Below are 22,254 nucleotides of genomic sequence, written 5' to 3'. Positions count from 1 at the left end.
GTGGGAGGTGTCTTCTTGCTTGATCCCCTATGAACTATGTTAGGTAGCTCGCCAGGTGTTCAGTGGGTCTTTTGGAGGTTCCAGTCATACATACTCTCCCTGGGACTTTTGAATGATATATAAAGCAAAATCTACTCGACCTTGGATACCTTCAATGTCTTTTTTGCTAAGATACCAATGACAGCAGACTAGCTGTCAGTTTTTTCTTTGCCAATATTAAATAAGGTTGAGCCTCTCTAAACTCTTCCATATTCTGTTGTTGTGCTGCTAATTTACTGAAAGGAAATTTCTTACCACCCTCTGCTTTGATTTCAGGGTCCCCTTGGGTCTGCTGGCCCTCCAGGCTTCCCAGGTGCTCCTGGCCCCAAGGTAAAAACCGGGTGACCACTATCATTACCTCAATAAACTCTTTATTGTGATGAGCAAGATAGACGCTGTGCTTGCAGATAGATAATTCCAGAACAAATACCTTGACAAGATGTGGAATGACCAGTTTTCTCACTCCAACTTGGAAGTACATCATCTCTCTGCCCTTGAGCACTATGAGCATAGACAGAGATAGCAACAAGGAAAGGGATTCCATGGGGCCCTCTGAGATACCCTCCCAACCAGTCGGGATTGACTAGCAGAGATCCAGAGTCTCCACCATGAGGAGACAGAGGTAGGTGAAGGCAACAGTGGTAGCCAGGATGGCAGACCCAGGCCAGGAAAATAAGAACCCAACCCCAAATTTTGTGGTACCAGACCAGATAAGGAAAACGATTGCAATTCTGAAGAAAATTCATAAAATTGGTGTCCTAAAAATAGAGACATGCTGTTTCAGTTTTTGCTGGCTAATGCCCCAGTGTCATTCTCTCTTTTAGGGTGAAATTGGACCTGTCGGTAACCCTGGTCCTTCTGGTCCTGCGGGTCCCCGTGGTGAAGTGGGTCTCCCAGGTCTTTCTGGCCCCGTTGGACCTCCTGTAAGTAGCCGTTGTCATTAACTTCACTGAGTGGAAGGAAAAAAGGGTGAAGGTGGGGTCAAAACAGAAGAGAAATATTCCTATTAACTGATGTCTTTCTCCCTTCCCTTTTCTTGTAGGGTAACCCTGGAGCCAATGGCCTGACCGGTGCTAAGGGTGCTGCTGTGAGTATTTGGTAGGGGTGGGCGGAGGAGGGGAGGGAGGGGAGGATGGCAGAGGTTCACTGCTGTGGTTTCCAAGGCATTTTAGTGAGAGCTGCCTCTCCTGTCAGTGGCCTCGTGATTGACCACTCTGCATTTTCCTTCACAGGGCCTGCCCGGTGTTGCTGGGGCTCCTGGCCTCCCCGGACCCCGTGGTCTTCCTGGCCCTCCTGGTGCCGTTGGTGCTACTGGTGCTAGAGGACTCGTTGTAAGTGGTCGGGCTGCAGCTTTCATCCTCCTGAAATAGTATCTCTACCATCATCTCACCACCATCTGAACTTCCTCTTATAGTGTTATGATTCTTATATTCTCTGCCTTAGAATCTTTAGTTTGTATTTCTTTTCTAAGTACATATGCATGTGTGCTCAGTGTCTCCCTCTCTCTCTCTCTCTCTCACAAACACACACAGACACGCCTCCCCTGCTCTCCCAGATTGCTACCTAAAGGTCAGCGAACCACATTTCTATGTGAGCAGTCTTGCCCTTCCAACTATATTCTCCTGTGAGCCATTTAAATATGAACCGGACACATTTCTTAGAGAACCTGAGTTTCTCTTTACCTTAATTCAAAAGCATTCCAAAGCATCTATCTGCAAGAGGGTTGTGACAAATGCTTGTCTTTTGATCACTGTCTTGTATTCCACCCTAGGGTGAGCCCGGTCCCCCTGGTTCCAAAGGAGACAGTGGTAACAAGGGTGAGCCCGTAAGTAGTTCTATGATCACAATTTTATGAAATTATTACTTTTTCAAAACAAAAAGTCATACTTGGACTTTTTTAAAAAGTTACCACTTTTTCCCTACCTGGATATAACATAAAAATTATTTTTCCTATTCCCCCTCCTTTGTTTTTTTTTCTATTCCCCCCTCCTCTGTGTTTTGTTTGTTTGTTTTTTCATTAAACAGGGCTCTGCTGGGGCCCAAGGTCCTCCTGGTCCCAGTGGTGAAGAAGGAAAGAGAGGCACCAATGGCGAAGCTGGTCCCGCTGGCCCCCCAGGACCTGCTGGGCTGAGAGTAGGTTCCAAATGCTCTTGACACCCAAACACACCAGAGGCAGATGATGACATCCTTTCATTGGGAATTGGTCAGAATTATTGAGTGCATTTTCCAGACGAAGGAAGCATCTGCTTTCCATATGCTTTATTAAATCAGTGACCCTCATTTTGGTATGTTATAAAATTGGTCTGGAAACAATGTTGACCTACTTTTGCAAAATGCTTCCTCCATGCATTCCTTTGGGGTTTGGGTAAAGGTTTTGACATGGTTTGTGTTCATATCCCCTCCTTAAGGGAATCTAGCTTTTTAGCATCATGCCATGTTTTAATAAGTCCTACCTTATTAAAGGATTTTCTCCAATTCTCTTCTGTTTCATGTACTTTCTTACAGGGTAATCCCGGTAGTCGTGGTCTTCCTGGAGCGGATGGCAGAGCTGGTGTCATGGTAGGTAGTCTATTACTCGTTTCCTGGGAAAGAACTTGAAGCTTCTGGTGGTAGGTGTGTTATTCACTTTAGCCCTGCCCCTCCCCCTTCTTTTTAATAGGGCCCTGCTGGTAGTCGTGGTCCATCTGGTCCTGCTGGTGCCCGAGGTCCCAATGGAGATTCTGGTCGCCCTGGAGAGCCTGGCCTCATGGGACCCCGAGTAAGTGTCACATTGATTCCAAGCAAATCACACATGGCATTATTTCCTTTTTTAAAGAGATGAATATTTGCAGGAGACAATAAAAAAAACAAAAGTAAATTCATTAGTAGGCTTGCTGATGGTTGCCTTTTTTAAATTTAACTTCATCAAAGCCTACTAAATATTTTTACAAATTTGGTTAGTTTAAAAATTTCCTATTTATTACTTGATACAATGGCTATAAGGTTTGGGGAAGAATAGATTTATTTTAATATATCCAAATTAGGTTGGTTCTTCTATCAGCATGAATCTTTTATCTCAATTTGTGAGTTTTATATAAGGTGTTCATGAAACGTATTAGGACTATACATTATCATTTTATGTGATTCATAGTGAAATCATTCTTCCAGCAATCACAAAGTGCTATAATGTATTCAGCATCACACTTGCTGTGAAGAAATGACCTTTAGATCTGTAGACACGCTAATCCATAGCAATAGAGTAATTTTTTGCCTCCATTATCTCATATGGATAAATATCAACTGTAATTATTCCATAAACAAGTAATAAAGACACCAAGTACAGCAATAAAAATTCATCTTGAAAATGGCTTACTAAAAGTGTTTGTTTTCCTAGTATGGGCAAATAACACGATATAATTTGCCCATATAATATGTTCTTAACAATTTCTTGAGAGATCTACAAACAGATCAGTTGTACTAAAATTCAGTAAAAGGAAAGGCACAAATAAATAGAGAGAAAATGAATTCAGGGCTCTTTACATATTTCCCAGCTAGTGGCTAATACTCCTAATGATTTACCCTAGACAACAAACAAAAAGTGGGGGGAAGTGCTTTTGTGAGATTACAATTAATTGGAGCCTCATGCACATACTAATTGGAGTGTGTGCATAAAATTGTCAATATGAAAACATCTCCATTTGCTTCATAGGGTTTTCCTGGTGCCCCTGGAAGTGTTGGCCCAGCTGGTAAAGAAGGTCCCGTGGTAAGTGTTGTTCATTTGCCATTATATTTTCAAGGACACTCATTGTACTCTCATCAAGTCTGTTCTGTGGCTTGTTTATACATGAACACGTCAGAAATAAATATCAGCCACATACATCATCTGGGAACACAGAGTAATGGATTATAATTACTGAATCCAAATGAATGCAGTGCTGAAAGGGGAAAAGGAAAAAGAAAAACATGGCAGAGAAAATTGAAGCAGGTGACAAGGGTTCGAAAAGAGAAGAGAGAGGGAACTGTGTATATATGAAATTGACTAGCTGTGTGTGTACTGGCTTCCTATTTAGCAAAGGAAAAGGGATTCATAATTCATCGACACTTTATACAGGAAGTTCTATTCATTCAGAAATCGATTGCTTCATCCCATAGCAGCATCACAAGCTTGAGGTAATGAGACCCTGTTGATGCTGAGTAACATTTAAATAAACTCTGGTTTCAGGGCCTCCCTGGCATCGACGGCAGGCCCGGACCCATCGGCCCAGCTGGAGCACGAGGAGAGCCTGGCAACATTGGGTTCCCTGGACCCAAAGGCCCCAGTGTAAGAATCACCACAATCTCTTCTCCCTTGGCATTTTTGTTTTGGCCACATTTCACCAAAACTCTAATATTTCTCCCTTGTCTCAGTTTGCCCCACTTCAGAGGGGTTCCTCCCAACATGGGAAAATTGCAGGCCACTGACCAAATTAAAAGCTGAACTCTGGTGTAGCACTATACGCTGCCGAAAACCCATCTCCTGAGTCACGCTTTGCAGACACAGCTGCACCTTGTTGTATTTGGAGCTGCAGAATGATGGCTCCTACGTTAGATAGCAAAATTCACACCCTAAGCATCTGAAAAAAAAAAGCGAGAAACTAACATTTCAAAATTATCATGATTAATTTGACAGTAAATGTATAATTTTTTTAATATTTATTATAGGGTGAACCTGGCAAAGTTGGCGAAAGAGGACACGCTGGTCTTCCCGGTGCTCGGGTAGGTGCTAACTTCCGAGCGGATCTACCCACATAGTATTCACCCAGGAAACCGTCACATAGTACTCCCTAGGAAGCCGTCACTTTCTTTCCAAGGTGACAGCCCCTAGGCTGAAGTTACCATTAAAAAGAATGTTTTTCTTTTCAAACCACACTCAGAAGGAAGTGAGCTATAACAAAACAGAATATATTAAGTCTAAAAGATGATGCACTCAGATTTTATTTAATGCATTCCCTGGCCGTCATTAATTGCCCTCCATCTGTGGACTTCCCATGAACCACATCAAAAGTTAGTAGCTGGTATTTGGGCCTTGGCAGGGGACCTGCAGTGAGTTTAGTTCATGCCCAAATGACAAGCTTTATTTTGAGCAAGTGATGCAGGAAGCTTTGAGGCATCCTAAAGTGCCCAGCTCCAGGGTAACGCTGAGCTCTTCTGTTAAACATTTTAGGGCGCTCCAGGTCCTGATGGAAACAATGGTGCTCAGGGGCCTCCTGGACCACAAGTGAGTATTTCCCCCACTCTTGTTCTTTTCTTCCCTAAAATAAATCTAGTCCTGCAAAATAACCATCTTCTTTTTCCAGTCCAAAAGCGATGTCACTAGATAGTCATGGTGGCACATACCGTTATTCATGCTGTCTTTCCTATCACTTCAGGGTGTCCAAGGTGGAAAAGGTGATCAAGGCCCAGCTGGTCCTCCAGGCTTCCAGGTAAGTCATCTAAGGCCTGCAGAACACTGCCTTGGGTCAGACCCCCCAGCATAGATCTCCACACTGCTCTTCACCAACATAAACCACGTGATTTCAGAACCAACTCGAAGAAGCTGCATTTTTTCAAGGCCAACTTTTGTGTAATGCTTTAATAACACACAATAGTTAGTGACCGTATTGATATTAGATAGTTTCCCCCGAAACCTAATTATCAGCACATCCCCTGAAGATAGCCATGAGATTGAGAGTGGTATTTCTTTCCTCTAGGGACTGCCTGGCCCTGCAGGTACAGCTGGTGAGCTTGGCAAGCCAGGAGAAAGGGTGAGTAAACAAGCTAGAGTAAATTCACTTAAACTTGGGACTTTCCCCCTGTTTAGTACCCTACTGCAGGATAATTATAATATGCAATATGCAAAAGGAAGCTTCATATTTCATACGTTAATGATAGTGTTCTGCATATGTCAATACTGATAAAGAGAATGAGCCAAGTTACCCAATTTTGATCAAATTACTTTGTTTTAAGGGTTGAGTGAAACATCACACTACGGAAATAAAATGAATCAATGAACATTCCACTTAATAGCCTTATTTTTTGTGTTGCTCTTGGTAATGTTAAAATATAAATTATGTCCTTCTCTGTAGTGAAAAGGTAAATGCATTGATTTTTCATCAAAGTAGACCCTGAAAAATCACATTTAATGTTTTTCTTGGCATTCGCACATGATGCTGTGATCCACAGTCAGAGCATGAGCTCTGAGTCATTTTCTCTGTGATTGTGATGGATGTTTCTCAATTCAGCTACATTATGTGGCCTGGTCTCCTCTGTCAACAGTGGGGCACATTAAGGAGACAGCTGGCCAATAATAAAGGAGATACACTTGGGTATGCAATTTAACTAGGTAATGTGTATAATACGGTCATTTCAATTAAGAAAAACAGTCTGTTATATAGCTAAAAGTAGGCAATATCTGATACTGTTCATCATTATGTATCATGTTACCAAAGCAGAGAGTCTGTTTGGTCACTTTTTTAAAAGCAATGAACTAAATAATGAGAAACTTAAATTTCCGGATACCAAGTTCTAGGATAAATAAAGCTTTGATCAGCGAGAGTTTCACTTTTTCTAACAGCCCATGTACTTACATACTCATGTCGGTAGAGTCTATCTGGTTTTATTCTACTCTTTTAAGACATGTTTAAATATCATATTCATAAGTAGATTTAGAGAACATACATAAATCTCATGCTTTATTTATTTTCCGGTTTCACTAGGGTCTCCCTGGTGAATTTGGTCTCCCTGGACCTGCTGGCCCGAGAGTAAGTATTACATGACAAACCTTTCATAAACATCTGGGTGTGCTTCTTTAAAACAAGTACTGTTTTCTCCTGCAAAATACTGATGGCCTTGCAACAAGTTCTGGACACTCTTCTGTCGTCAAACATAATCTGTAGACAGCATTGGATTTGGAAATTGACAATAGATTTTTTAAATTTGATTGATCATATTTCCTACTGAAAAAACACACAGTTATAAGAAATATAAATGAACTAATATATGTATTATATTCAGTAATTTATATAGACAAACATGATGTATTTATGACAGTGGCTCACACTTAGCCAAGGGAAAGTAATATCTTACTAAGATTTAAAGTCAATTTTTGCAGTGTGCACTGATGTTCAAAGTCTAAAGCTGAAATCATGAGTTTACTCTTACAAATAAAGGAATAAACAAGTGCATTTAGTTTGTCTGTGATCATTAGAATATCTGGAATGATTAGCTTGCCCCTAAAGTGACCTGTTATATGACTAGTTGCTGCATATGTAGGATGCCCAAACAAATTTAATATCATAGAACCAAAGTAGCATAGGACCAAGTTAGAATAAGGGGCTTTGAAACAATTGCAGTGTGGACTTATCTGTTAAATATTCTGGACCATGGAATATTATTTCATAATGATATTTACATGCAAACTGAGAGATATTTAAATAGATAGATATATACACAAATACATATGCATGTACATATGTGTGTCTCCTCTGTTAAATACTGTAACTGCCACACCTTATTGCATGCAATTGCAAAAAGGGAGCATAGATATGATAATATGTAATCTTCTTTACACCCCCCATTGTTATTCACCTAAAATGACACAATATTTCCCTTTGAATACTATGCGTACCTGGCATCTCTTTTTGCCTATGGATCCATCACCAGGAAGGAAAAAAAAAAAGGGAACAAACAGAAAAAGGAAATTAATTCCAAAGGTTGAATGCTATACTCTAGGAGCAACAAGTTTTGGAGTTGTAGTCACAGAATGTTAGAGCTGAATGAGACTTTCAAGATTATGTAATCCCATCCCTTCATTTTACTAGTGGAGAAATTAGAGAACAATCGTTCTAATTTGCTTATCAGTGGCAGAAGCAGGATGCAAAAGCTGAGCAAGTATGAACTCTGGTATGTAAAATAGTGTCTCTGAAAAGCACAAACAATGCAACTCCTCTTCTGATCCCTTTCACAGGGAGAGCGCGGTCCTCCAGGTGAAAGTGGTGCTGTCGGTCCCACCGGTCCTATTGGAAGCCGAGGTGCTTCTGGACCCCCAGGGCCTGAGGGAAACAAGGTAAATTTTGTGTTACATGTTGCTGGTTTGGCCCACTATTCTCCAGAATAAGTAGATCCTTTAAGAAGTAAACTAACTGTTCTTTCAGAGTACTTACTTATTTCCAGTCCTATGATGATGTCCATCTCAGTGTCTGACAACCCAATTCCAGGGGACCTGAATTATTCTAAAACACGGAATCCCAGTGGTCTACGCACACAAATGAATTACTATGGGTTTTCACTCTTTTTTCATCACACTGTTTATGCTTCTGTTTTAATCTAGAAAAATCAGATACATTTAGACACTATTTTTAGAGAACCAACTCTTACCTTCTCACTATCCTGCTCATAAAGTGAAATTTCAAAAAGTAGTCTAAATTTTAATGAGAATTTATAATGATGAAAATTAATTGGACAGTATACTCACCTCAAAAACATAAACCTGAAAATTTGTGTTTCAAAATAGAATCTGGTTCAAATTTTAAAATACGTGAAATGATACATTTCCGAAAAACAGATCACTTCAACCACAATGAAGAGAAAGTAACTGATATCACTTTTGATTCTTACCTCTAAGGGAAAAAATGTAAAGATTTACTGCAAAATCTAGTTTGGTATGTGAAAGGACTTTGGAAAAAAAATAAACACCAGCTAAGAAAGAGAGTAGAAAACAGGAAGTAAACTTGGTTCTGTGAGGTAGTACTTCAGAGAGTTTCATCTCAGAAGCTAGTCAACAGGCTTCAAGTCTGTGGAACTGTAAAGCTTTCTGTTAAAAATGGAAGCTATAGTGCCCACTCTTAAGGAGATTAAAATGTCAACATCTCCTCAGTTCCTAAGGTCTCTTTCCATATTTCCTGCCTGGGCTAAGGGACATTCTCAAAAATTGGTGGGCAAGTATTTTTCCCTGTCTGCCTTCCATTATCCTGTCCCTTCCCTTCCCCTGCCTGCCTCCTTTAAGAGGATGAGGAGCAGGTGACAGAAAAATCCCAGCGCCACTCTCACTACCTTCTTCTCTCAGTCACCGTGTCTTAACAGCGCCTTCCTCTGTGACCTTCTCTCTCCTTTCAGAGTCCTCCTTGTGTCCCTGAGGAGGCAATGATGCTTTCTAAGAAATGTTTTCTAAGAAATGTTCTAATAAATGTCTAATACATTGGAATCCTTCAAGAGTTTGCATTCTCATTTTCTTCTCTTGCCACTGAAATAACTGATTTCACATGTGTTTGATCCAAGGGTGAACCTGGTGCCGTCGGTGCTCCGGGCACCGCTGGTGCACCTGGTCCTGGTGGACTCCCTGGAGAGAGGGGCGCTGCTGGCATGCCTGGGGGCAAAGGAGAAAAGGTATCCCCTTTCCGTGTTGAACTTTAATGCATGTTGCTGAGGAACTCTGGCAAGAAGACTGCACGGGGCTGTCCAGTTTTTACAATCCTTGGCCGGTGGTTTGGTAGCGCTCTGAAACCTATGTCTGTGCGTCCCCCTCTGCCACCGAGCACCCGTGCATTTCTAAACTCACTGATCTGGCAAAATTCCTTGCTACCATGGAATTTCACACAAACAGATGGTGTTGAGTAATACATGAGGCTCATTTTAATGCCACTAACAATAATGCCTCATCCTGCCCTAATTAATGGCAAGAAGCTATATTGAACAGCTGTCAACCGTGCTGCCGCATTAGTTATGCCACAGGAGTGATTGGGCACCAGAGCCATTGTGGCATTGCCTTAAAATGCTCTCCACATGCATTTGGACTTTGCTTGATTATGCTTCAGTGGGGTTATAAAAATTACATAAAAAGGATATCTAATGATAATCTAGAAAAGTCCTCGATTATTTTTTCTTTTTTTGAAATTCCTCATTCAACATCCTGTAGAATGGTAGAGAATCAAGGCGTTACTGAAGACTTTAAATGACTGAAGTATTGTAGCATGTTCTGTGAAAACACTTCCGACTAAAAACTTTGGTCAGAAAACAAAAAGTTGCTCCTGCTTCTTATTTTCAGGGTGAAACTGGCCTCAGAGGTGAAATTGGGAGCGCAGGCAGAGACGGTGCTCGTGTGAGTAAACTTTTGTTTGTGTCTGTTTGTACTTAGATTATCTCTTTTCTACCTCTTGACCTCTCACTCAGTGGGGAAGCTTTCCAAAATAGAACTGACAAAAGGATTCAAGTCTAGTAAAAGAGTATTGATGCCTTCCTGGATCTATGATTAATGATATTTTACATGTTCCAGAAGAAAAATTCAACAGGACTTTCTCCTTTAAAAATCATAGCCTGAATTTTCTATCTTCTTCATTGTTAACTGCGCCAAGTAAAAACTACAACCCCAAAACTCTGGGGTTAATGGAACTTTACAGGATTTCTGAAGTTATTATAGTGCTTTAGGGGGGAAAAATACATCTTAAGAAGCCAGAATCCCTAACAAGATCTTGTTTATTTACATGTTTGTCTTAAAAAGTTATCGCTCAAAGAGCAGCGCCAAAGATTAGCTGTCAGTACCATGGAGCTACCAAAGATAATCCCAGAGAGGGGTAACAACCACACCCACAGTGTCGGCATCCCGGCTCTTCCAGGCCATAAGCTACCTTGGTCCCTTCTTTGCTCTCTCTCAGAGCTGGTAACTCGCTGTGGCATGTCCATAATAGTCCTTTCTCTGAATCACACAGTGCTAACAGTTCCAAACAAGGCTACCCACTGCTCTCCAGGGGATTCAACAACAGCAGAGAGTTCAGATTTCCCCAATTCCTAATCTGCCCATGCCTTACACTCTTCCATAACCTTTACCACTGCAGTACTCTCCTCCTGAGAGTGGCTTCTCATAGTCTTGGTGATTAGAACTGAAATGCATCAAAGGCTTTGGTGATATGCCCCCAGAGTGTGCAGTGAAAGTGCTCAGTCACTGTTTAAGCACAACGAGAGGGAAGAGCAAGGGTCACTTTTGATGGTATGGGAATGCTATTACTAAGACTTGTTTCCTTTTTGGTACTAGGGTGCTCCTGGTGCTGTGGGTGCCCCCGGTCCTTCTGGAGCCACTGGTGACCGGGTAAGCATGCATTTTCCACTAAGCTGCAACTCTCTGAGCCAATAGTAATATCTAAAATTCCCTGCCTGCCTTAGTCTCCAAAGTCCCAGTAATTCTTTTTTACAGCTTGGTTTTAAACCCACTTATTTAAAAACTTACATGTTGTGATGGGACAGCCAGAAACAAACACTATGTTTAAAGTTTTCTTTCCTTTCCTATGGATAGGCCAGCTATGCAATCTATATTTAATTGCTAGGATTTGTTTTAAAGTCTCACTCTGTGCCCATTAAAAATATTCTAATGCACTGAGCCTTCTCAAAGCCTTCAATTGTTTTTTAAAAATCAATAAAATACATAGTGTGCTCATTTCATATCAAACTCTGAAAACAAACCTTATTTATTGTATTGCGCAGACTGCAGCAAATGGATCGGCCCTGTGTTGATCTAAAAATTATGAAGTCCCCCTCCTAGTATTGTAGACACTGATCGGTAGGGTTTTTGCAAGTGTATGACCGAATCCACTCCAACCCCCCAAACGAATACAAACATTAAGCAGAGTAAGAATCCACTTCATTTTACTCTGTGAGAGAGGGATACATTAGTTATCTCTCCCGATGCAACTGCAGGCTCTGAGGGGGAACAGCTGTACCACTGCTACTCTCCTTCCATCTCCGTGAGCACTTGTGGGAGGCACATTAACTAATTCCTCTTCTGTCCCATCACAGGGAGAGGCTGGCGCTGCTGGTCCTGCTGGTCCTGCCGGTCCTCGTGGTAGCCCTGTAAGTAGAAACCTGGGTCATTTTGGATACTCATAACTTGTAGAATTGATGAACCTAAGATTGTTAAGACATTTTTAAATCCCTCCTCCCACCTAGGGTGAACGTGGAGAGGTTGGTCCCGCCGGTCCCAATGGATTTGCTGGCCCTGCTGTAAGTATCATATAATGAAGGTTAATCTGAAAAGATCCCAAGTTGGCAAGTGAGTGAGTTGGAATACCTGAATGATAAAACTGTTCCTTTCCAACAGGGCGCTGCTGGTCAACCTGGTGCTAAAGGAGAGAGAGGAACCAGAGGGCCCAAAGGTGAAAACGGTCCTGTCGGCCCCACAGGCCCCGCTGGAGCTGCTGGACCATCTGTAAGTTGGATTCCCTGGTGGTCAATATGGGCTGTGTAGCTGCCCCTGAAATATTCTAATTCCACATACATCAATCAAGTGCCTACTGTACACACCAGGGAATATGCCAGATAGAAGATGATTCTAAAAATAAGAATTAACGTTTGCATACTAGCTTTATAACTTGTAAAAATCTCATTGTATTATCTTACTTTTTCAATAATCCCATAGGGTGGTAATATTGAGGCAAGAACATTTAGATTATTTTATTTGATGCAGATAATTATTTTTAATTCCTGGATTTGCTTCTAGTAGATGTGGGAATGATCCCTTTGAAGAAAAGAATGACATTTGTAAGAATTGTTTTGTGATTTAACCCTATCTTTTTGTTTGTCTGTTTCCATGTAGGGTCCAAATGGTGCCCCTGGTCCTGCTGGAGGTCGAGGTGATGGTGGCCCCCCTGTGAGTATTTAAAATGGGCTCTAATAACTTTTATTTCTTCAAAATCCAATAGGGACAACTTGAAAGTTTGGGATTTTTTGGTACATTCGGACTAAAATAAGGAGATGCTTGAGATTTGAGTCAGCTCATTCAGAGAAATTCTGATATTGAAGTTAAGGTCACGTTCATGGGATGTGAACTTAATCCCAGTGTCCTGTATATTGCTACCACCTCACTTGAAGTAATGACCAATATTAAGCCCTGGTAGTTGAGTTGTGAAATGGATAAAACATGTTTGATACCCTTTATCTCCCAGTTGATGCCTCCCTTCCTTTTCCTGACCAGGTCCTTTCCCTTGGCACCCAGTGCTAGCCCACCCCCTCCCCAGAGACCCAGAGCTCCCCAAGAACGACCTCCATTGACACCTTCCTTCTTTCACCAGACAACAATTAATACTCAGTCTTTTGTAGTATCTTACTCTGTAAACAAAATTACTTATTCAGTGTCCATTCCCCAAGCACTCGGCCAAATGGTTAAGATTGTTATTAATATATACACATCAATGTGTGACCATTGACAGGCAATGTGGCATACTGTCTCAACTTCTTGCTCTTACAATCATCAGATATGTTAACATTTTGAAAAGGATCCTCAGAACTTTAATGCAACTGGGGGCACGCCAGTGAGGAAGATGGAAGAGATGGAGGGTCTTGGGGTCCTGATGAAATAACACTCCATGTGACACTGCCACCGCCTCCCCCTTCGTCCATCCCTTGTCATGTGTTTTAGAGATTTGTCAGAGGAGAAATTTCCATTTTTACTGAAATCTCTGAAGTTGGTGTTGATTGTAGACTTTTAATATGCAATTTTAATCTCCTTGGTCCTCAGGGCATGACTGGTTTCCCTGGTGCTGCTGGACGCACTGGCCCTCCTGGACCCGCCGTAAGTAAATCACTTCCCAGGGAGTCTCCACGTGCTCTCGCCTGGCCTCTGCCGGGGGACGGTGAGAAACTCCGTAAAAATATGCTACAGAGGTTTAGCTACTACCTTCCCTGTCTGAAATCAGTTTTTCTGAGCCATTAAAGCAAAATCTTCACAGTTATATTTTATAATAATGGTTTAGGAGGATTTTATTCATATGAACACAAGTCTTCTTTTAGGGGCATGGGGGTTTTTTGTTAAAAATTAAAAAAAAAAAACAGAACAGTTTTACTCACATATCAGGGAGTTCTTTATCTAATTACCCTTTATGGCCAACATTCTGCCTTCATAGTTAAGGTATAATTGTTCCTGAATTTAAAGGTGGTTTGGCCTCTAATTTAATTCAGATTCAGGCTCTTCTGTCAGGACTCAAGAGAATTTAATTAATTACCAAGGCTTAAGTCTTCCGGTTAAGGTTTCGGGGGGGGGGGGGGGGAATAGTGAAGATGTTGATTTCTTGGAATCCTTTTATAGGTTCATAACAGAAAAACCTTCATTCCCTGTAGGCATTTAATTAAAGCTAGTTGAGAGCATATGTGATTCCTCATTTATGAACAAAATGCCAGTATCGGTTTTCTTCAGAAAAAAATGGCTGGAGTCCTCCGAAGTCCCGTTCATTTACAGCGAACTTTCGAAACTTCACACAGTTCCCATCAGCCAGGCTGCTGGTGCTACAACTGTGCTTCCCTCACAGACATTTGCCTCAGCTTCTGCCTCTGTTCACTGTTACAGCCGCAGGAGAAGGAAGATGCGAGTTGCTTCTTTCTATAAGAAAGAATATTAAAAAGTCTAAACCTTTCCCCCACATGGCAGGGATACTATTTTGTTGCTTCACCCTGCATCTTAACATCAAGAACCTCAGCTGCTCTCTTCCAGACCCATGATGATGAACAGAAATTGAGTGACCTTGTACATTTGCCCACAGGGTATCACTGGCCCTCCTGGTCCCACTGGTGCTGCTGGTAAAGAAGGAATTCGTGGGCCTCGTGGTGACCAAGGTCCAGTTGGCCGAACTGGAGAAACAGGTGCAGGTGGCCCCCCTGGATTTACTGGTGAAAAGGGTCCTTCTGGAGAGACTGGTGCTGCTGTAAGTGATCTTAACTCCTCTTTCTTAATACCTTGTGTTGAGTGAAAGGCAAGCCCTTGCATAAATCATTAAAGAGTGTGTGTTTGTTGACCAGTGCTACAGGCTCTCAAGCAGAGCTCAGTTGAGCCAGGAAATCTGTCTAACGGATTGGGGTGTCATAGCTTCAGCAGATGCTTCTAAGGCACTAGATGGGCATGGCAATAAGTGAGAAAACTCACCATTTTACCAAAACAGCCCTTTAAGCAGTTGAGAGCACCTTGCTGGTATGGGGATGTGAACAGAATCACGTGGCAGTGGTCATCCCACTATACATTAACTGATCTCAGTGAGCTACCAGTTCTTTACACCTCCGTTGTCCAGTATTATTGCTACTCTGAAACGTGCCTTTGTTAGGCCTGGTTCAGTTAGACACCACAGTCAAAATTTGCTTCCTGGCATAGATTCTGTATAAATTCTATTCCATAATCCCAGATGGCTTCATTCATTTCAACCACATATTTTTAAATGTTGCTCCATTGGTCTCAAGAGGGAACTAGGCACACACATATACACGCCAAGATGGAAATTCACCGCCATCACCAGAGAAAAGACACCCAAAGATATGACCTGCCAATAGGAGGGCTTCTGTTTAAACTGAGCACGGCTCATTTTCACAATCCTCAAGCCAACCTGTGTTATCACCCATGGTCTTTACCAGTAACACTCAGTATTTTTCATCTTGTTCAGGGACCTCCTGGCACCCCAGGTCCTCAGGGTATTCTTGGTGCTCCTGGTATCCTGGGTCTCCCAGGCTCTCGAGGCGAACGTGGTCTACCAGGTGCTTCTGGAGCAGTGGTGAGTGTCTGACACCATTCTTCTCTTTAACACAATAAAGAATTTAGAAAGCTGCCATTTCAAATGTGACAGATTGATCACTGAATAACTCCACTTAAGATTTTTTTATTCATGGCATTGTCTTTGTACAGATCACATGTCACTTATTTGAGAAGCTTTAATGGCACCTTACTTAGACACACGCAACAGGCACAGTTAACATTATGCAGAATGATTTTTGTCCTTTTGCATGCTTAAGAATGATAAAGCTCTAATTGCATTTACTCTTCTACAATATGAAATGCTGGCATCATTTATCCTGTAGGAAGAATGAAACTCTGCAGGTTCTGAATCATTCCATTAAACCTCATATGTGACAGCAACCTGAAACCATCTCAGCTCCAAAAACTCTCTCAACTTTAGGAATTTATTTCCTTGGGCTATCGGATAAAACTAGGCTCACCTGATACAGAGAACATTCCAAAACTGTGTAAAGCTGACCACCCTAAGTGTGTAAGGGGAGGGTGGGGATGACACCAATGACAGTACTTAACCGTTTTGTGGCCTATTCAATTTCATTTTTTCTTCAAACCAAAAACTCCTGACTTGGTTTTTTCTGGGAAGGTAAGATTGGCACTCTGTCCAATGACAGCAATTTGTTCTGTCTTCTCTGTCTTTTTAGGGTGAACCTGGTCCCCTCGGCATTTCAGGTCCACCCGGGGCCCGCGGTCCTTCTGGTGGTGTGGGTAATCCCGGAGTCAATGGTGCCCCTGGTGAAGCCGGTCGTGATGTGAGTCCAACACTTGGTCTGTAAAACCCACCTGGTGATAGTTCATTGTGGGCAACTTTATACCCTGAGTTGAGGTTCACTTATTCCAAGTTTCTAAAGGTGGTATCTGTTTCTCTATAATATCTACAAATCCTAACCACACCTAGTATTAAAAATAAGAAGAAATTAACTTGGAATGGGGGATAGGTCTTTAAAAGCATACCCCAAAGTTGGCCAAAATATTAAAAACACCTCTAAAATTATCTAGGTTGGCAAGTTCCTATTTTTAACAGTCTGAAAGGGGATTCATTATTGAGCTCTGGGAGTGATGAAGGCAGAGCAGCTGAACTATGGGGGCTGTGGGCTACGGAGCCTCACAGTGTCTTTACCGGCATGGTGTCTTCACAGGGGAACCCTGGGAATGATGGTCCCCCAGGCCGCGATGGTCAACCTGGACACAAGGTTGGTATACCTCTTCATCTTCCTCTAATTTAAAAGTGACTAAACTACAGGCCAGATTAATGCTAAACTTCATTTTGCCTTTGGTAGGGAGAGCGTGGTTACCCTGGCAACGCTGGTCCCGTTGGCGCTGTGGGTGCTCCTGGTCCTCATGGCCCCGTGGGTCCCACTGGCAAACATGGAAACCGTGGTGAACCTGTAAGTCATAAATACAAGTCCCTTAATGTTGTCATCCCTATAGGCTTCACTTCTGACTTCCCACACTTGAGAACTTGTGGGCACCTGCGAGGAAGAGATTGGCTGTGCTGATCACTTATGTTCTTCTCTTCCAATACACAGGGTCCTGCTGGTTCTGTGGGTCCCACCGGTCCTGTTGGTCCAAGAGGTCCTAGTGTATGTATATGATGATTTTTTTTTACAAATTAACATTTAGGAGTAGTCTACACTGCCCATTAAGAAAAATAAATATTACATAGGCTAGACTACATAGATATATTTTTAAAAATTTAGTCCACATTGAGAACTGCTAAAAATAGCTTTTAAATCTCCTCTATGTCAAATCTCTTCTGCCTGTTTGTATCATATAATCAAGAAGATCTAGCCAACATTACAGACAGCTCAGCTAAAGCAGATCAAGAGGAGAGTAGCCTGCACGTGACTTTTAGACCTTTGCATGTCTTGGGTTACCTTTGTAAACAGGTTACACAATATTTGTTGAAAAGAGAATATCACTTGTCTAAAAAGGTAAACATCCTATATGTCCTTCTCTTTCTTTGCAGGGCCCACAAGGCACTCGAGGTGATAAGGGAGAGCCTGGTGATAAGGGTCCCAGAGGTCTTCCTGGCTTAAAGGGACATAATGGATTGCAAGGTCTTCCTGGTCTTGCTGTAAGTAAAATGTGGACACCCAGCATATATGCAAATCTTAAAGGCCTTCAGCTCAAAATGATCTTCCTCAGATTTTCACTGCTATTGTTCTACAATGTCCTGTATCTTATTCATTTCCCATTTTCTGACTAACTTCATTTCTTGGAGATAATGCTATTTCATCTCAACAAGAAAAGGTGAGGGTTAAGGGAGATAAAAAATATACATATATTAAAATCTCCTGGTAACAATGTCCTTCAACCCCATTTAAAATAAATATAATTAGAGGAATGACTAATACTGCATTGCTGAAGTAGCTTGCAGGAAAAAACATAATTGAATATAATAGACATAATGGGACAAAAGAGCCCCATTTTACAGTTCCAATTTTCTCAATCCAGAGTTATTGAAAATAAAGTTTTCCATTCAATTTTTAAAAATCTACTTTTTGACACATGTTCTGAAAATGTGATTTTCCTGTTTTCTCTTTGAAGGGTCATCATGGCGACCAAGGTGCTTCTGGCCCCGTGGGTCCTGCTGGCCCTAGGGTAGGTGGGCCCCAGAGATGCTTGTCTCTGAGATAGAGCCTATAGCAGGCGGTGAGCCCCCAGCCTCTGCTCCCTTATGAGACTTTCTCTGGTTCACACAGTCCTTCTTCCCTAGGGCCCTGCTGGTCCTAGTGGCCCTCCCGGCAAAGATGGTCGCAGCGGACATCCTGGAACAGTTGGACCTGCTGGCCTTCGTGGCTCTCAGGGTAGCCAAGGCCCTGCTGTAAGTATTATTTGGGGAATGAATAAAGAGCATCACTGACCTAAGGAATGTTTTCTTCAGACTAAACCAAGAGAATCATGCCAATGCATTAAAGTGGTCCCCCGCTTCCTCATGCTTTCTACAATATGTAAACATGGCTTCTCTCTATATAATGAGTTGCTTAAGCCCATCCCTGCAAGTATGCCTGGGAGCAAGCTTTTTATTTATAGAAGCTTGATCCTTTTTTACTTATTAAAACATGCTTTTGTGTGATGCCCATCTGAAGACCTGCTGTCACTGATGTCTCCCAGTGTCACCAAATACAAAGCTTCCTCTTTCTCACTTTCACCTTTGCAGGGCCCTCCTGGTCCCCCTGGCCCCCCTGGGCCTCCCGGCATAAGTGGTGGTGGTTATGACTTCGGTTTTGATGGAGACTTCTACCGAGCTGACCAGCCTCGTTCACCACCTTCTCTCAGACCCAAGGATTATGAAGTTGATGCTACTCTGAAATCTCTCAACAACCAGATTGAGACCCTTCTTACTCCTGAAGGCTCTAGGAAGAACCCAGCTCGCACATGCCGTGACTTGAGACTCAGCCACCCAGAGTGGAGCAGTGGTAGGTCAAGATGTCCAGGCTGGTCTGACCTGTCTCATAAGTTGGGCTTTTCAAAATCAGTTCCCCCTGACAATTGGAGTGAAAAGTATTTGGGTAAAATCTTCACTATGTGAAGCATACACAATTAATGAAGCATTTTTTTCTCTCAGCCATCATCCATTTTCAAACTTCTCTTAATATGTATATGCATATATATATTTCCCTTTTCATGTTAATATATACTCTGATTTGATTTTTCATGGAGAAGAGGGAAGGAGGAATTGTGTAATCTTTAAAATTCCGTGTAATCCTCTCCTTCTGCCTGTTAAATGTGGGGTAGATAATACAACACTACAATCAAAAATGATACTTACAAGAATCAAAATCATTGACTAGGAATTATTAGAACTTACAGTCTACCCAATGAGAGGTTTTTATGGTTGGGATCTTGTTTTCATAAAAGGTTACTACTGGATTGACCCTAACCAAGGATGCACTATGGATGCTATCAAAGTATACTGTGATTTCTCTACTGGTGAAACCTGCATCCGGGCTCAACCTGAAAACATCCCAGCCAAGAACTGGTACAGAAGTTCCAAGACCAAGAAGCATGTCTGGTTGGGAGAAACTATCAATGGTGGTACCCAGGTGAGGAATCCTACAAACATTCCCTCTTTTAATAGGCAATATTTTGTTAGGATTGTTGGGTTTTTAATCCTTTACCAAAATAGGCTTATTAAAAGAACCTGCTCTTTTAATGGGTTCTGGTTCTATACTAGATTATACTTTAAAGATGGGTTGATTGGACATATCCATATAACTCAAAGTTATTATTCAAATTTGACTTAACTGATAATCACTGGAGAAGCTGACTAATGTCATCAGTATGAAGGAGTATTGCCACACATATGTATTTTCAGAACATGAGCTTTTCTAAATTTTTAGTCAACCTTCTCACCAACTTTATTGAATGCCTACTGGTGGGAATTACAAGAAAAGAAATAGGTCCAAATTTCTATCTCCTTGCTCTCTTATTCTAAATAAGAAACACACACAAAAAGGCTTACCTGGAAAAGGTATCTTTTTGAGATGACCTTGCCTCAGCCTGGTCATTCCTATGTCCCTTCTAGGTAACTAATACTTCAAAGACAAGTGAATTTTGTTTCTTTTAAAAGTGCCCTCTTCTTAAGGTTCAGATCTGACTCCATCATTTTGCCCTATACCAGATTTTTTCTTTTCATTTGACTCAGTATCTGAGTTCTTCTCCACTTAACTGCAATGCCTATCTTATTCTCTGTAGTTTGAATATAATGTTGAAGGAGTAACTACAAAGGAAATGGCTACCCAGCTTGCCTTCATGCGCCTGCTGGCCAACCATGCATCTCAAAACATCACCTACCACTGCAAGAACAGCATTGCATACATGGATGATGAAACTGGCAACCTGAAAAAGTCTGTCATCCTGCAAGGTTCCAATGATGTTGAACTTGTTTCCGAGGGCAACAGCAGGTTCACTTACAGTGTTCTTGTAGACGGCTGCTCTGTAAGTAATGGTGAAATATGGAAATAGCACTTACTTGGGGGTGGCATGTCCTAGTTTAGACCAGTTAATGAACAGATAAATGAGTGACCTAACTTATCCAATCTTGTTTCATGAATGGATTTATTTAAATTCAGAGAGTAAATTCAGAGTATTCTTATCAGATCTTGCCTTCTAAAATACTGAAATGTATACTGTCCATATATTAGTTGTTTTTCGTTTAACAGCCCTTTTTCTTTTATATTAGTTTCATTTCTCTTCTTAAATGGTAATAGGTGGCCATAACTTAAAATTACTTGAGGTTAAAAGGACCCAAGCTGTAGTTTGTGATTACATGTATTTTATTTTACTTATTAGTATGGGCTACCTTTAATTTTTCTTCATGCTTTCTCTACCACATGCTATAAATGGAAGGAAAATTTCAACGCACTGGTAGCAATCCAGCATACCCTCCAACTCTCCCCCTCCCCATCAGACACACATATGTACACATTCTGAAAATGATAATATAGCTATAAATCACTTGGAACATGTATTGCAATGTTCTTTTTAATGATACTGGTAGGAAGCCTCTCCCCCTAAAGATACCCTTGATGCTGCGCTTTCAAAAATGAACTTGCGGATCCAGGACACATGTCTTTAGAATGACATAAGCCAAAGAGCAGTTCTTACAATATCTAAGGTTCAGATGATGTTAGATTCCAAAATAGTGATGCTTTATGTATATTTCTTCTTCTCTTTTTTAAACAGAAAAAGACAAATGAATGGGGAAAGACAATCATTGAGTACAAAACAAACAAGCCATCTCGCCTGCCTTTCCTTGATATTGCAATTTTGGACATCGGTGGCGCTGACCAAGAATTCAGTTTGGACATTGGCCCGGTCTGTTTCAAATAAATGAACTCAACCTAAATTAAAAGAAAGGAAATCTAAAAAAAACTTTCTCTCTTTGCCATTTCTTTTTCTTCTTTTTAACTAAAAGCTGAATCCTTCCATTTCTTCTGCACATCTACTTGCTTAAATTTTGGGCAAAAGAGAAGGGTGATCAGAGCATTGTGCAATACGGTTTAATTAATTCCCTCTCCCTTTTCCCCTCCCCAAAAGATTTGGAATTTTTTCCAACACTCTTACACCTGTTGTGGAAAATGTCAACCTCTGTAAGAAAACCAAAATAAAAATTGAAAAATAAAAACCATGAACATTTGCACCACTTGTGGCTTTTGAATATCTTCCACAGAGGGAAGTTTAAAACCCAAACTTCCAATGGTTTAAACTACCTCAAAACACTTTCCTGTGAGTGTGACCCATTCCATTAGGTGCTGAACCAGACAGAGATGAGCTGAGGTACTTATTTTGTTTTGTTCAAAATACAAAGGTGCTAATTAATAGTATTTCAGATACTTGAAGAATGTTGATGGTGCTAGAAGAATTTGAAGAGAGATCCTCCTCTGTATTGAGTTGTATTGTTTTTTTTTCATTTGATTTTGCATCAGTATTTTACATCTTATCCCTGAATAAAGTATGCAGATCCTTTGCCCAACATTGCCGTCTTCTTTAAATTCAGCATTTGTTCTCTGCCAGTCTCATTTTCATCCTCTCCCATGGTTCCAAAGAAGCCTTGTTTCTCAGACAAGCAGGAAAATTAAATTGTACCTATTTTGTATATGTGAGATGTTTAAATAAATTGTGAAAAAATGAAATAAAGCATGTTTGGTTTTCCAAAAGAAAATATTGAGTAAAATTCC

At 41.2% G+C, this 22,254-nt stretch overlaps 1 protein-coding gene across 1 annotated transcript in view; it reads left to right on the top strand.

The window, feature by feature from the left end:
* The window catches only part of COL1A2 (collagen type I alpha 2 chain), a 35,755-nt gene extending 14,039 nt beyond the window's left edge, over positions 1–21,716 (top strand). The window contains exons 16-52 of the mRNA XM_045827533.1: positions 316–369; positions 864–962; positions 1,082–1,126; positions 1,272–1,370; positions 1,811–1,864; positions 2,065–2,172; positions 2,545–2,598; positions 2,699–2,797; positions 3,728–3,781; positions 4,241–4,339; positions 4,720–4,773; positions 5,222–5,275; positions 5,427–5,480; positions 5,748–5,801; positions 6,753–6,797; positions 8,003–8,101; positions 9,313–9,420; positions 10,079–10,132; positions 11,063–11,116; positions 11,821–11,874; positions 11,971–12,024; positions 12,122–12,229; positions 12,617–12,670; positions 13,538–13,591; positions 14,556–14,717; positions 15,444–15,551; positions 16,213–16,320; positions 16,708–16,761; positions 16,849–16,956; positions 17,098–17,151; positions 17,538–17,645; positions 18,119–18,172; positions 18,288–18,395; positions 18,732–18,990; positions 19,433–19,617; positions 20,270–20,512; positions 21,260–21,716. Of these exons, the coding sequence (XP_045683489.1) occupies positions 316–369; positions 864–962; positions 1,082–1,126; positions 1,272–1,370; positions 1,811–1,864; positions 2,065–2,172; positions 2,545–2,598; positions 2,699–2,797; positions 3,728–3,781; positions 4,241–4,339; positions 4,720–4,773; positions 5,222–5,275; positions 5,427–5,480; positions 5,748–5,801; positions 6,753–6,797; positions 8,003–8,101; positions 9,313–9,420; positions 10,079–10,132; positions 11,063–11,116; positions 11,821–11,874; positions 11,971–12,024; positions 12,122–12,229; positions 12,617–12,670; positions 13,538–13,591; positions 14,556–14,717; positions 15,444–15,551; positions 16,213–16,320; positions 16,708–16,761; positions 16,849–16,956; positions 17,098–17,151; positions 17,538–17,645; positions 18,119–18,172; positions 18,288–18,395; positions 18,732–18,990; positions 19,433–19,617; positions 20,270–20,512; positions 21,260–21,406 (3,363 nt within the window). The 3' untranslated portion in view covers positions 21,407–21,716. The remainder of the gene's footprint in view (positions 1–315; positions 370–863; positions 963–1,081; positions 1,127–1,271; positions 1,371–1,810; positions 1,865–2,064; positions 2,173–2,544; positions 2,599–2,698; positions 2,798–3,727; positions 3,782–4,240; positions 4,340–4,719; positions 4,774–5,221; positions 5,276–5,426; positions 5,481–5,747; positions 5,802–6,752; positions 6,798–8,002; positions 8,102–9,312; positions 9,421–10,078; positions 10,133–11,062; positions 11,117–11,820; positions 11,875–11,970; positions 12,025–12,121; positions 12,230–12,616; positions 12,671–13,537; positions 13,592–14,555; positions 14,718–15,443; positions 15,552–16,212; positions 16,321–16,707; positions 16,762–16,848; positions 16,957–17,097; positions 17,152–17,537; positions 17,646–18,118; positions 18,173–18,287; positions 18,396–18,731; positions 18,991–19,432; positions 19,618–20,269; positions 20,513–21,259) is intronic.
* Positions 21,717–22,254: the final 538 nt, after the last annotated feature.

This window comes from Phyllostomus hastatus, unplaced genomic scaffold, assembly GCF_019186645.2.
Source record: "Phyllostomus hastatus isolate PE091 unplaced genomic scaffold, TTU_PhHast_1.1 phas_scaffold_78, whole genome shotgun sequence".
Lineage (NCBI taxonomy): Eukaryota > Metazoa > Chordata > Mammalia > Chiroptera > Phyllostomidae > Phyllostomus > Phyllostomus hastatus.
The sequence above is the reverse complement of the archived record's forward strand: the minus strand, read 5'-3'. Positions and strand labels throughout refer to the sequence as shown.